At 39.6% G+C, this 15,575-nt stretch overlaps 1 protein-coding gene across 1 annotated transcript in view; it reads right to left on the bottom strand.

Moving 5' to 3' along the window:
* Nucleotides 1-991: 991 nt before the first annotated feature.
* PTH2R (parathyroid hormone 2 receptor) overlaps nt 992-15,575 on the bottom strand; it is an 84,582-nt gene continuing 69,998 nt past the window's right edge. The window contains 4 exon segments of the mRNA XM_012661225.1: nt 992-1,387; nt 3,366-3,407; nt 4,730-4,868; nt 11,280-11,374. Coding sequence (XP_012516679.1) covers nt 992-1,387; nt 3,366-3,407; nt 4,730-4,868; nt 11,280-11,374 — 672 coding nt within the window.

Genomic DNA, 15,575 nt, shown 5'->3' with positions numbered 1-15,575 from the left:
AAGAACTGATCTCTGAACACAAAGGGGACATTCAAAAGGAGGGCTATGTGAAATATTCTTTTTTGAGAGATTTTCCTTTTTCTAGAAACAAGTTTAATTGTCATAAATTCATTATTTTATCAATGTCCAGCCAACTCATCTTCCAGTGAGTACTTGTTCTTAGATCTTTTATCTTTCAACAAACATTTTTCAGATCCTAACTGCTCCCATGCACAGGCAAAACGAATGCAGTGATAGTACATTAAAGTGAGAAAGACAAGAAGAGAGTGCACATTTCTTAAAAGGAAAATGACACATACTAAATTATTTTTATCCTATTTAGGCTGATATTTATGAGAGAAAGCTGGAACCAAGCAACTGAAACTTTTTCCACCCAAAAGTAGCAGGAAAAAAAAAGAACAATCACAGAGCAAGTACCATACACGAATCTAGAGGAGAATCTGACACCAACATAAGGTGATAAACTACTCCATTGTCATTTCCCTTTTTGTGTCTTTAGGATTTATAAGAGCCAATTCATGGAGCACATAAACTTTTTTTTTATTTCAGCATATTATGGGGGTACAGATGTTTAGGTTACATATATTGCCCTTGCCTCCCCCCTCCCCCTCAAGTCCGAGTTTCAAGCGTGTCCATCCCTTGGATGGTGCGCATTGCACTCTTTGTGTATGCAAATACCCGTCACCTCCTCCCCCTCCCCCCTGCCCGACATCCAATAGATGTTATTTGTATATGTGCACTTATGTGTTGATCAGTTAATACCAATTTGATGATGAGTGCATGTGGTGCTTGTTTTTCCATTCTTGGGATACTTCACTTAATAGAATGCGTTCCAGCTCTGTCCAGAAGTATACAAGAGCATGGAGCACATAAACTTTTAAGTAACACCCTAACCCTGAATTTTCAGCCCTCAGGCTCAAGCCAAGGAATGCCAGACAACCTTCGCTCACACAACCAAAGGGACCAGCCCGTTCAAGCCACAAGTGTTGATTCAGAGAACATCCTCGGTTTCTCCTCCGTATCCTTCAGTGTCTGGGTTAAATGCCACAGGCCTGGAAGACGCCTCCATCGGAATATCATTGCCCTGCTCCCCACAACCTTCCTTGGGCTCCTCGTGGATGGAGTGCGGCAGGCAGTCCTGCTCCGAGTTACTCCCCACGTAGCCGGGTAGCGTCACGTGGCTGTCGGGCTGCCAGCCCGCGCCCTTGGCCGCCTTGCCCGACACCAGCACCATGCGCGCGCTGGCCGCCGCCTGCGACTGGCTGCTGCTGCTGTGCGTCACGGTGGTGAGCACCGAGCCGTAGCGCTGGCTGCCGCACGGCGGCGTCCTCTTCCAGTCGACGGAGAGATTCCACCGGCTCCACATCTTCTTCACCTCCGCCTGAACCTAAGCCACAAGAAACACGTGCATCAGGAATCGCAGGGGCACCTGCAACCCTGTACGAGGATGTTCGCCTTGACTTCAACGATGGTCATAACCGTGGACTGAGGTTCCTCTGTGCCAGGGACTTCACATATATATTCCCTGGCTGCCTCAAAAACCTTCGAGATAGGTATTATTTTTGGAAATGAGTAAACTGAAGATGAGAGAGAGGTAAAGAGATTTATCCAAGATTACAATTTAAATAGAAGTTGACATACAGCTGATAGAAATGTATGACTTATGGGAGAGGAAAAAAGAGGACTCCGGGTTGCAGGAGAAACAGATACTACAAATAGCACCAGGCTCTCACTTGCACATGACAACCCTGTCGGAACCCTTGCATCGAGAGACCTGACCAAACTCTTTAGCATGGCTCCCAGCAGCATGAGGCCACGTCCCTAGCTAAGGTGATCCCAGCCCCCTTATAGTGCCTGCCTGAGGACACTCAATGCCGCCAGAGAAATTTACTATTTGCTTTAGATAGCACACACCTGATGATAGGCCTGTGACCACTCCCATCACCCTTCTTAGAGCACTTACCAAAAAGGGGCTCACAACTGTAAACATGTAGCTCTTACAACTCAGAAATGTCTCTCTCAAGGGCCTGAGAGACATTCCTTTAAAATGTATTATAGTCATCAGGAAGGGTAAGGCCCCAGTCTCCCGGTCTCTGTGGGAGGATAGAATCCTAACTTAGACACCTGTCTGCTAGCAGGCTCAGCTGGCCTGTTCCCCTTCACACGGACCAACTCTTTGTACTTCCTTCACTTCTCTGACTCTACTGAGCCCCTGCACTGCCCCTTCCCTCCTCCCTTTAAAATGCCCAAATCACCTCTGCCCAAATTGGAACGAGGCTCTGCTCTTTCCCCTGCTTGTCAGTAGTTAATGACACCAGCTGAGGCTGAGGCATAGAAGGCACTCCACTTGAAATGTGACTGCCAAGCTATCAATTTGCATAGGCATACCGAAGGAGGAAAAACGAGGAAAGGATTGTACATAGAAAAGCAGACACTGCAAATGCATTCTTAATAGGGTGGGGCTCTTGTTTCCATTCCTACTAGTGAAGATTCCATTCTACTTCTATTGCCACTTTCTGGAAGGGAGCTTATTTGGAAATTCCATGGGAACTAGTGGAAACTGGTAAGCTGATGTCACCTGAAACAACAAACTCCTATCTATTCATCTTGTCAAAAAATCAACATCTGGCCTACTCACCTCTCCTGCCAAATGAGGTAAAAACAATACAGAATTAAGTCAGGAAATTAATGAATTACTACTAAATTTAAGCTCTTTCTGCAAAAACTGGACTAGCACATCACAATGTCCAAACTCTAAACATAGTCAGAAGCGTCAGCTGGTCTATAGCAAGAACAAGTAACCTTGTGCTTCTGAGACTTGCAGCAAGTTTAAAATTTGAGAGAAGGAAGGTAGCAACTCATCCAACAGCAGGATATGTTAAAAATTACAAGGTAAAATGTATTATACAACGTGATTACTTCTATCTGGCCAACTCCTAAATAAACTGATATTGTCCCAGCATCATCTTGTAGTTTAAAAAATATCAAAATATTCGAATGGATTTGTCACAGGGAAACATTTTAGTTTCTTACATTCTACTTGAAATGAAATGTAAGTGTAAGTATTAAGTTATTAAGTGTAAGTATTAAGATATGAAGTTCCCTGTCCATCCAAGTATTGATTTGTATTCCAGGAAGGTGTTTTTAAATATCAGAGCTTACAACTGAGTTGACATTTAAAAGTGCTTGAAGAAGAAGACCTTAGATTATTTACACTAATTCTTGTTTTCTCAAAATAATAACATGATTAAAATAGCTCCCTTCTCCCCACCTTTTCTGTCCTGTAAATTCTGGGAATTTAAAAACTATTTACGAGCTTACTCGGAGCAAGACCTATGGGATGTCCAAGGTTCCTACAAACCTACCTCTCCGTTGCAATAGCAGTAGATGATAGACACAAAGAAACCCTGCAGAACAAACAAAAAAGAATGTTAGTCCACCGACAATTCACGAAGCTCACAGCACCAGAGTTTCCTGTGTCAAAGTGTATACATTGAAAAACTGGGTTTTTTTTATGATTACTTCAGAAAATTATACAAATTCTTATCTCCTAATGTCTCCAACTCCTTAAGTTTACATTTAATTTGTTTGAGATCTTTCCTTGGTGTCAGCTGAACCTAACAAGTCACTGAATAAAACACTCCAAGATACACAAAGAACAAATTTCTCTTATAGTAGTTTTATTTATGTCGTCATTCAAGGATCACATAACGTCCATCCCCTGCTTGGTCAAAAGACATATTTATAAGCTGTGAATGCTGAAAACTGCAGACATAGAGTCTTATGTGGTAAGAACATAAAGAAACTTTTTTTAGTGACAAGAACAAGAAGCCAGCTGTGTGACTATAGGGGAAAAGGAAACAGCCAGTGGGAGCCCCTGAGGTAGAATGAGCTTGAGGAACAGGAAGTGGGGCAGGATAGCATGGCTCTAACTTAGTGGGCTACATGGAGCATGGCATGAGACAGGGTGAGAGCTGGACAGGCTGCACGCCACGCAGGGCTGTGTATGACAGACGATGGCATTTGAATTTCATTCTGAGTGCAGTAGGAAGCCTTTAGATATTTCGGGCAAGTAAGTGACATGATCAAATTTATATTCTTAAGATTCTTCCGACTATTGTATATGGACTAGATTTAAGGCAGCAGGAGATGGCAGTAAATGAGTAAGCAGGATGAACAGTAATGCATGTGAGAGATGATGGTAATCACATTTCAAATGAGATAAAATGCGTGGCAGCAACTTCATCCCCTTTTTGTCTCCCTTACGCCTTCCCCTTTTTTGTCTTCTTCCTTGCCTTCACCTTTTTTTTTTTTACCACTCCAGAATATTGTTTATTTTTAAATTTTTTTATTTCAAAATTTTTATGGGAGTACAAACATTTGGATTACATCTATTGCATTTGCCCTGCCCAAGTCACTTTCGTTTATTTTCCATACACACAAGCAGAGGTCCCTGCTCTGTATGTGTTACATATTTTACAAGAGGTTTCATTATCTCTCCACCCAGGCTTGTCTGTGTGACACACAGCTCCAGAACTGCTCCAGCTGTGAGCAGAGGATTAACCTGAACTCTGTAGGACAGAAAAGCACAGGCATCATAGAATATCACTTTCTCACGGCCCCCAGGAGACAGGCGCATCAAAGCCAGAGAGAGGGCAGAGAAACACATTGCCAGGAAGAAAAAAGAAAGCGAATTACAAGGTTCAAATGACTAGGCAGCAGTCTTCACCTGAAAGGAGTTGAAGAAGAGCTCACAGTGCATGCGGATCTCCCACCCGAGCCCGGTGAAGGAGTGGGGCAGGCACACGAACACGATGTAATGCACTCCAAACACCAGGACCAGCACCAGTGTGGATTTGGCCAGTTTCCTGAAAAAAACAGCAAGCCTTTTTACTAATCAACTAGAGTGCCCTTCAGTAGCTATAGCTTGCTGGAAAAATTAAGCTTCTCTATCTCTTTGGATCCCACCACTTCTACTACCTTTCCCCCCTCCCTCCTCTTCCCATCACTTTTATACTAAATCAGGTAGTTTATTCTCACTTCCCATAAGTGTTATCCCCTAAATCTTTCTAGTCTCATTTCCACTATTCTTGCTTAAAGGATATTTTTTGCATAAAGTTGTGAGATGCCTTTTTTTTTTTCCATCGTGAGTCTTCTTTAACTTCTACATTAGAGACTTAAAGAAGTATTACCTTTTTCCAGGTTAACTGCCTTTACTTTTATAGGAGCATTTTGTCTTTCATTCATTTTAAAATCAGTTACTCCCTTTTTTCTTCTTACATTTGGCTCTCCATTTGCCATTGATTATGCATATTCTTGGAGACATTTCACATTTTCTGATGAGCCACATGTGGTCAATTTCTCTTGCCTTATCTGAATATTTTGTCAAATATCTCAAAGTATTGATAATTCTCTTTTGTCTAGTTTTTTTTTATTTTTGCAAACTAAGTAGCTTGACATTTTCCTTAACTGCTTCATTATACATATTTTCTTGTGTATTTTGAGGAATCCCAGGCTTTTCAATATAATGGGTTTATTCTACATAGCCCTCAATGATCCCCACTGCCCTTGTTAATCCTTTCCTTCTGAGTGTAGACGGGACCTGGGACTTCCCCCGACCAATAGATTATGGCAAAGAAGAAGGCATGCCACTACTGTGATTACATTGCTTAAGGCTGTAACTGTTCTCTTGCTAGACTTGCTCCCTTGCTTGGTTCAATGAAGCAAGCTGTCATGTCGTGTGCTGCTCTGTTTAGAGGCCCGCGTGGCAAGGAAAGGTGACATCTGGACAACAGCTAGTAAGTAACTGAATCCTGCCAACAATCATACAAGCTTAGAGATAGCTTCTTCCCCAGTCCAACCTTACAATAAGACTGCAACCCCAACTGACATCTCAATTGCAGCCTTGTGAGAGACCCTGAAGCAGAGGACCTATGCCCAGATTCCTCCAGCCTTATTTATTTATTTATTTTTCTTCTTGGAAACAAGCTTTGTAAGAGTACAGAGAACTTGATTAAGGTTCTAGACTCAACATTAACTACCTGTGGGATCATGATTTAGTGTTCTTATCTGTAAAATGAGGAAATGGGGCCCAGAAGTTTATAAGAACTCTAATATTCTAGGGATCATCTTTTACATACATACACTCTCCTATCATAACCCTTTTGTCAACCCCTACAGGAGCGGGAGTGTCCCACAAAATCATACTAGGATGCCTAATTTAAATGTCTGGAGTTGTACATTTGCTCCGTGTCATTCTCCTTTGCCCGCCTTATCTCTCACTAGTGCCCTGACCATCTGCTCCTCTTGGCTCAGGGCCACCCACTCTGTCTCACATAGTTTCCCTTCAAGCCTGTGAGCTTTCTCCTGTGCTGTTCCTATCCTCATACCTTGTACCTTAAGTTACCTACAGTCCATTCAGTTTGAAAATTCTACCTTAACTCCATTGCTCTCAAGACAGCATTCCTGATAAGCAGTGGGTTTCTCCGAGCTAACTAATCCTTTCAGGTTTTAGAGTTCCTTGGGATATGCTTGTTGTCCTCCAGAATTCTGACTGGTGAGTACCTTCCTTCTGTCATTGCCTATAGGCACAGATCATTTTGAGCACCTTTAAGGCATTGTAATTCAGTCTAATCAGACAAAGGGGACAGCATTAACTGCATTGCAGAACCTTGAGAGTCTTGTCTAACATCACTCTGAAAAGAAAATTATACGTCCTCCTTTAAGATGAAAGGGTAAATCCCCCTGGAGACTGTTCTCAAAATCAAACTAACTTTCACTGTTCCTACTGTGTATGGCTAGGAGTCAAAAACTTGGTAAAAACAAAAAATGAAGCAGTGCAACACATTGTGAAATGATAACAAATGTAAACGTTTAGGGACAGCTTGGTTCAATGCAGAGTAAGAAGTTGCCTCAGGCAACAAAAATTTAGTGAGTATCCTGCTAGCTCAGCCATCTGGGTTTTTTCCCTCTTTGTCTATGACTAAGCTCTTTACAACTCTGTAGAAATAAAGGTTAATTTACAGAAAACAGATAATAATTATACTCATTTTCTCTTACTGTATAAAAAATTGCCACAAATTTAATGGCTTAAAACAATACCATTTATTAACTCTCGGTTTCTATAGGCCAGGAGTCCAGGCACATACTCTGGGTCCTCGGCTCACAGGCTCACAAGGGTGAAATTAATGTGTTACCTGGGGCTGCATTCTCATCTGGACCTCAGGGTTCACTTCTAAGCTCATTCTGATTGCTAGAAGACCTCAGTTCCTTGCAGTTGCAGGCTGTCTGCTGGCTGTTGGCCAGGGCTCACTCAGTCCCTACAGGCTGCTCTTAGGTTCTAGCCAGAGGCCCTCACAACCTCTCAGATTACTTCCTCAAAGCCAGCAGGAGAATGTCTCTCCAGGCTGCCAGGATGGAGTCTTATATAACATATCATAATCATGGGAGTGACTATCCTATCACCTTTATTTGCCATATAATATAAACTAATCCATGGAGAGGTCTATCTCATCACAGGTCTTACCCACACTCAAGGCAAGGGGTATGGGGTGTGGTGGGGATGATACAATCATGTACACCTAGGGGCCGGAATCTCTGGGGCCATCTTAGAAATATGCCTACCACAGCAATGCAAAGAATTCCTATCCATAGAAACATAAATCCTGTCCAGTGAAATGCCACTAATTATAACCCTGTGGATGTTGATAAGTTTTGCTAGTTTGCATCCATTTATAAATTCAATTCCTCCTTCATTATCTGAATATATGTTGAGTTCTATTTTGAATCAGTTGTAATATCATTTCCTTCATTAATTAATGAGTTAAATAAAATATTTGAAGTATGTTCATTTATATTTGTATGAGTTATGATTATTTCTTCTTTTAAAATGTATCCTTCCATGGCAGCAAATGAGTTATAGTGGCATGTGCCAGGCAAATGTATACATGGGTCATCTGTCTGTCTAGTCACTTAGTAAGCTGGACTTTTCCACTCAGTTCAAATTACACAGCCATCCTAGGCACTGCTTTTTTTTTTCAGTGTCCATCTGGTCACCCATGCACATTGTTTGTACATCTTTACAGCCTGGCTATCTGAAAATGCACAGCTGTCTGATGAGATGAGTCAGGAAGGTACCAACTGATAGTGGTCTTCTGGCTTGTTGGAAACGGTGACAGCTCAGTGTCCAAAGCCATAAGAGGAATACAAAGGAGTCAAATGGTCTGGGGACTCAGTGTCCTGTTTAGAGAATAGGTTCCCAATTCTTGCAGAATTTCTCCCAAGGTGATCTTTCCCCAGGTGAATAGCTCTGGGAAATCTCTCATTTTAAGAGTCAATTTAGCTTAAAAAAAATACTATTATTCTTAAGCCTTTCTTGATCCCTCCTGACCTTGAATTAACTTTCCCTCTTTTCTACACACATGGCTTTTGCTTGGGCATCTCTACTGGTACTTTCCTCACTTTATTAAATCAGTCCCTAGATCTGTCTTTCTCTCCCACTTTTATCTCCCCACACCCCTCCCCACTAGATTGTGTGTTCAAGGAGAGCACTCAGCAAATGAGCTTTTGGCTATTAAGCACCACACTGCTGTTACATCCTGTGCTGGTTGCCTCATTTTATTTTATTAATAACAACCATGTGAGAGATCTATTATTATCCCATTACTAGGTGAGGAGGGAGGCTCAGAGAAGGAAAGTACTCACCCAAAGTTACACAGTAAAGTGGTGATTCAGCCCTAAAATCTGTCCTTTTTACTATCACTGCATAATAAACATTGGTTGGATTTATTCTAAAAATAATAAACATTAATATGGGGTTTTTGTCTAATATTGACTGAACAGTCAAATTAACCAAAACATTAAGGTATTTTTTTACAATGAATCTTGCACTTTTTGTATCTCTTATGTTTTTCCAGTCCTGGCAACTTTTCCTTACTTTGCAAAGGAATTAAGTTGTAATCTGAAAAAAAAAGTCTCTGTTTTTAAATCCAATAGATTATTTCATTTTCTTCACATCTATGTTTTTTTAAAATAACTGATTGTAAACCATAGTTATACACTATGTCACCATTGGGGGAAACTAGTTGAAGGATATACAGGATCTCTCCTTATTATTTTTATAACTGCATGTAAATATATAATTATCTCAAAATAAAAAGTTATTTTAAAAACTGTATTAATTCATTTCAATTTTAAACCACCATATCAACTAAGGGATTTCATGTACTTCTCAGAAGTCTTTGTGTGTGAGCATATGCTCATCTGGAGAGACTATCTCAGCTCTGAAAGATGTTTTCATTTTTCATAGTAGTATGTGTAGAAATATGCTTAATAACTGTTTTAGGTGCCACCATTTGGAAATATATTTTTATTGTTTTATCTTAGCAAGCATATTTGAACATTTGTTAGGCAAAGTAATAACAGAATGAAATATAAGTTTAAAGGTACAAAAATTGATGTGAATTTAAATAGTCAATTAACCCTCATAGTAGGAATGTCACTGAGACAGAGATACAGATTAATTTTCTTAAGTCTATTTAAAAAGTGAGATGCTATTTAAATTTGATCATTTAAGGCCTCAGAAAGTAAATACTGAATTGAATTCCCAAATTGATTCCAAGTAGGTTCCCACATTTTTCTCTCACTACATTTTTATCTGTGGCTTATCTCTGGACATTATTAAGGATAGTTAATATGTTTCTGCTATGAAAAAAAATGTATTTGGCTGAAAAATACTTTCCATGATTTTTATTAGTCTTGACTGTTCTAATTAACCACTTCAAACTTTAAAAACTTCTGGTCACCAGATTATTTAAAAATTATTCTGAATTCTGAGTAGTAGATGATTTCAATCACTGCTAAATTATCTTCTTCAATTATTCTGAGAAATAATCTCCCAGAATTAACTCGAAATATTGTCAGTTCTATCCATTTTTTAAAATAAGCCACCCTTTGTTCTCTCCAAAATTTTTCATATCTCTTGCACAACATTTTACTAGAAGTGTAAGTTCACATCATTCAGAACTATAGAAATAAGCAGCTTTTGTTAAGAACCAGAGAAATAAGTAGCTTCCAAACACTATTGCACTTTTTCACTTTATGAAGATGAATGAAAGGTTATTTACATTTTCCATTGTTCTATCATCCTTTGGCCTTTGTTTTTGCCGATGGGATGTGGCATGAGACAAGCAATAGCATAGGCCCTTCACTATAAACTCTTACGCGCAATTTATATTATAGTACTACCCCTTGCTGCACATTGAAAATAACCGCAGCCAGCAGCTGCTGATTTGTTACTACTGCGCATCCTATTTAGACTCCAGGCCATTCCTTTAGTCTTTGCAGCTCAACAGTAAGTGCTACCTTTATGAACGATGGAGAGGAATAAATCCACAAAGGACTTAGCGAAGATTTGTGAGAGAGAATCAAAATGCTAACTATGGGCTGGTCCAATGATAGAGGGTTATCAGAACTTATTAACATTAGTGTCACTAAAGTTGGTATTCAACCCCTCGCTGCTAAATTTGACTGGCTTTTAAAAAAAAAATGCTAACTATGATTTCTTCCTTGCTGTGTCTGAGATAGCGTTTCATAACAATCTGACGCAGAAAGAAATAGTTGCCTGCTTTAGAATTATAAAGCCAAATCCACATCCACTTGATTACTGGATGTATGCATCCAGTTGGATAGACAGTATTATTGTTCAGAACTTCCAAAACAATCACTATGAGAAATGGACATGCCCTTAAGATAGTTTGATGATGATCATAAATATTCAGTTTATTCTTTTCTTCAGGAAAGACTGAAGAATGGACTGACCTCTCTGAATCAGTTCATTTGAAAGTTCTCAAAAATTTATCTTTGGTAGGAGCCAATTTGATGGAAAGATTGAAAACAATACAGCGAATTTCTTGGTTTTCTTCATTTTGAAAAAAATTCTTGATTTTTTCAGTTATGGCATATTTTTAGAACGCAGATAAAATTGTCTGCCAAGATCATCAACAAGAGATTTTCTGGGAGTTCATACATCATTTGTGGGAAACTCCCACCTGCTAAGAACAGATTTAAAAAATATTTAGAATTTAAGCACATTGGGTAGGTTTTGGGTTACTTATATTTTCCTAAAGCATATGTGCTTTTCTGATAAATCACACAATTGAACCAAACAAAAAATATATGTTTATAAATTGATCTCTTAAAGACATTTCACATCAATTGATGTCTATTCTTTAAATAGTAACCAAAATATTTCCTCTGATGGTTGCGTGTCCAGGAATTACCTGTATTGCTTTCTTGTATCACTCCCAACTGCATTGGTCTCCCAAATTTTGGTAGCCAGAACTCTAACTGTATTCAGAAACAGAATAAAATTTAGCTGAAAGAGAAAGTAAGATTACAAGGAATTATTAACTTAGTCTTCAAGATATTTATAAAAATTTACATAAATTGAACATTTTCTATTCAAAGACCAAAAATTACCCATTCCATAACTGTGCATGAGGGAATCTGCGATAAGCTATTGGAAGGCTAGTGATTCTTAATTTGCTCTCATGAAAACACCAAGATAAAAAGTTTCAACAGCACTGGAAATATCAGAGGATGATCTGTCAGGATCCACAGGTACTTTCTAACCCAAAGTTCATATAAAGCCCTGTGGCAAACTAGCAGGACAAGGATAATAGCTATTATATAAATGTAATGGATTGCCCTTTTTGAAATGAATTCCCAACTCTGTCTCTATTTTAGAGAGAGGAATAAAAGAGTTGTTTGGGGGATGCTATCTCTCCTACAATATATGAAAAGCACTAGGTAAAGTATATAAGGTTTTTAAAAAGGCAAGTAAGATGCTGTATAAGAAAAGCTCCCCAATGTAGGCAATTAAAATGATTTTGAAATGTTATAGGTGTTGGTACCACTAGAGACAATCAAGCTCTGGCTTTGAAAAGGAGGAGGCAGTATTGGTGAGATAAGCCCTTTTATACCCCAGACCCTTAAGGATCAGTAAAGACATCCAGAATAAACAAGAAAAGGTCTCCAGGTCTGCAGTCATAAAGAGATGGAAGCCTGAACCCCTTGGGTCTCTTCATTCAGGGAGATGCCTCCTGTCTAGAAAGTGCTACTACTTAGGAAAAACAGAAATGTAGATTGCCAAGAGTGGGCATGTGTCAATGCCAGAGCAGGAGCCAGAGAGAGGACTCGTTGAGTTCTGCATCCCTGGGGATAAGTTGTCTTGCAGAGTCCTCAATCATTTCTGGGATTTAGACATTGGACAATTTGTGTGCCTCAGTCTCCAATTCAGCTGATCATCTACATCAGCCCTAACCCTCCACCACTCTCTTTGCCACCTACTATTGACTACCTCCTAAGCACCTCTCAACAGTTTCACAGCTTTCTATAGGAACTGAGGGCTGGGTCTTGAGCCCCAAACCCTACAGGAATGACAAAGATGTGCTGGGAGCTGATGAAAGGAGAGGGATGTTTCCAGGGTAATAATAGCTGCCATTTATTGAACACTCTCTAATTTAAAACCTCACGTGAATATGGGACAGACCTTATTATCTTTATTATGTCCATTTATTATGGATGAAGAAACTCCAGCTCAAAGAGATTATTTGATTTTACCTGGCCTACTCAGCAATCAGCTGGAATTTGAACCATGTCTGTCTAAGTCCATACTATGAATTCTTAACCACTATCTGATACCTTCTCTTCAAGAGGATAAAAAGATACAAAACATGAGAGTTGAGGATTTTCATCTTCACTGACTACAACACTTGGCTCACATATACAGAATCCTTTTCAATAAAGAGGTGAGAAGCTACTTGTCTATCACATGGGTGCTGCTTTCTGAGTGGCCACATTCATTTCATGCCCCGTTAATTTCCCTCTCCCTAAGACAACAGTCCCTGGCAATACGACGTAACTGGGGTAAAGATACTAGAAGTGATGCTGTGAAACTACTGTGTAAAGGACTAAGTGGTAGGAGCTGAAGCTGGAAGAGCTGTGGGGGCAATGCCAGCTGGGGATTGTCATTGTCATTCCCTATTCCTGGAAAAGGAAGAAGTATAGATGGCTTCTGATAGGCCAACCTTAAGCTCCACCGTATTAAAATGCCCAGGACCAAGCACTCTGGTGCTTGGTCAGGAGACCACACTAAACAAATACTGCAACCGCCAGAAATTTAACTAGAGGAAATAAACACCAGCCAGTCCATCCATTTAATGATAGGTTCAAGGGCAACCTACTGGATTATGGAAAGAATTAAGAAAAATTAAGACTGAGTAAACTTGCTGGATAGGTAAACTTACAGGATAAGTAAACAAAATCACACACATGCATGCACATACACACATACTGATACGTGCAACAATAGCTGGATGAAATTCTAAATAATTATTCTTAATAATTTAGGAAAATATAGACTATAGGTTAATTAGAAACTAAGTTATTGACTACTTACTATTCTAAATGTTTTACATGAATTGACTCAGTCTTTGCAACAGCTTGATGAAACAAGCATATTATTGTGCCCATTTTACAGATGAGGAATCGGAGGCATGGGCTATGCAAAGTATGCCTGGCCACATAGCTAGCAAGTGGCAGAACGCTGATGCAGCCCATGCAGCCTGGATCCACAGTGTGTAATCTGAACCACAGTACTTACTGCCCATAAAATAGAGCTGAGTTAACAGCTCAGCTATTGAGGTGAAGACAGAAATGTTTTAAGAGCAGGATGGATTAAAAGATTGTAAGAAATCTAAAATAAAACCAAGTTTTAAAATCAATATTAGAAATAGCAAAGAGTAGATCTGACAGAGCAGAAAAATGAATTCGGCAATTTAGAAGACACCTGAAGAATCCTCCCAAGTGGAGGGAAAAAGAAAAAAGGGCTGTGTGATGATGTATATATACGATGCTTATATGGAGGGCACGAAACCGAGAGTAAACATGCTGATTATTTTGCTTTCTGAAGAAAAGATAATGACAAATAGAACAAATCGATAAAGACTTAAGAGAAAAAAATCCTAACTAAAGAAAAACTTGAGTCTGCAGATAGAAAAGTGGCGTTATGTACAGGGCAAAAGAATGAAAGAGAACAAGACAAAGAGGAAGTTTCTGATGAGATTTTAGGAGTATTAGTAATAGTAGTAGTGGTAGCAGTAGTAGCACTAGTAGTAGTAGTAGTATTCTGAAGGATGAAGACATAATTCCAAGAGATAATCATTATCTCTTTCATATCTCATGTAACCTTGGAGAGAAAATTTTGCCTGAAGTTCTACTTGAGCAAACTACAGATAAAACAAAGAAATGAAAAACAGAGAAGATGTGGAATAAAATGACCACTAGTAAGCATTAAACCCAATAACACATAGAATGAATTTTGTGCAAATAGGGTTTTAAAGATGTAAATATAGAAATTAGTTCCTTTTTCAATTAAAGATGTAAATAAATTTAAAGATTTGTTTGAAGTGAACCACAGATGAATTAAGACAAAGAACTCAAGATTTCAGCCATGAACTCTATGGTTCCGCAGGCTTCCCTGTCTCTGAGAACTGAGTCCCGGAGTTCCCTATCTATGCCTGGCTCCTTCTCCCCACTCCCTCCACCCACCGGCCCTTACTAGGTCAGTTCTCAGTTTCAGGCTGGATGTCACTTTTTCTCAGAAGCACTTGTCACATTTAAACATTTGCCTCCCCCACTAAGCTTAAGCTGTGTGAGGAGAAGCAGGTATCTCTCTCCTCACCCTCTCATCTCCATTGCCTGCAATGTTCTTGGTGTTTAATCAAGATTTGTTAAAAGAGTGAGTGAATAAATGAGTGAGTGAGATATCCACACTGTAAACACTACTTATACTGGGGTAAATCAGCATATCCCCCTTCGATGTAGAATTTTCACTTCTAGATGTGTCTCGTAAAAGATATAATCAGAAAAAGAAGTCAAAATGTAGGTATAGGAATGTTGACTGTTATGAAATAGCTATAAAACCATCTATTTACATTTGCAATTTTCATCTATGCCTTTGGATACATGCCAGGGAAGGGTGCTTTCTCCCCAGCCCTGATTTTTTCCTTCCAGGGGAGGAGACTCAGGTGATATGCACTTGAGTGCATATCAAGGGAAAAGCGACATCTTTTCTCCCCCCTCCCTTTTATTCACTCTATCCCTGGAGGAAAGGGATTGAAGTATTTGATGAGTAAATGTGGGAAGAGATACTGAGTTTCCTTGACACAGCCCATCCTTCCTTATCTTGGGAGCTTGTAGTGAGCAGACTTTCTCTGCAGCATCTCCAGAGACAGCAGGTGCTACAGCATCCTGTGCCCAGGTAGGCTGATCCTGACCAATTATGGGCTTCTTCATAGGCACACTTGCCTAGCAGACCTAAGCTTTCATCCTCCAGCTCAGCCTCCAGCAGCAATAGGGTTTAGTTTTGGTTCTCCCTCTCCCCCTTTGCTTTATATCTCAACTTATTTAGAGTCAGGGCAACAAAAAGAGATGCTATGCATTAGTTGCCCTCAGAGAGTCTCTGAATACATCACACCTTCTCACCCCATATAGTGGCTTATTTTTCAATATTA

Source organism: Propithecus coquereli, unplaced genomic scaffold, assembly GCF_000956105.1.
Source record: "Propithecus coquereli isolate 6110/MARCELLA unplaced genomic scaffold, Pcoq_1.0 Scaffold70, whole genome shotgun sequence".
NCBI lineage: Eukaryota > Metazoa > Chordata > Mammalia > Primates > Indriidae > Propithecus > Propithecus coquereli.
This window is presented reverse-complemented; position numbering and strand designations above follow the sequence as displayed.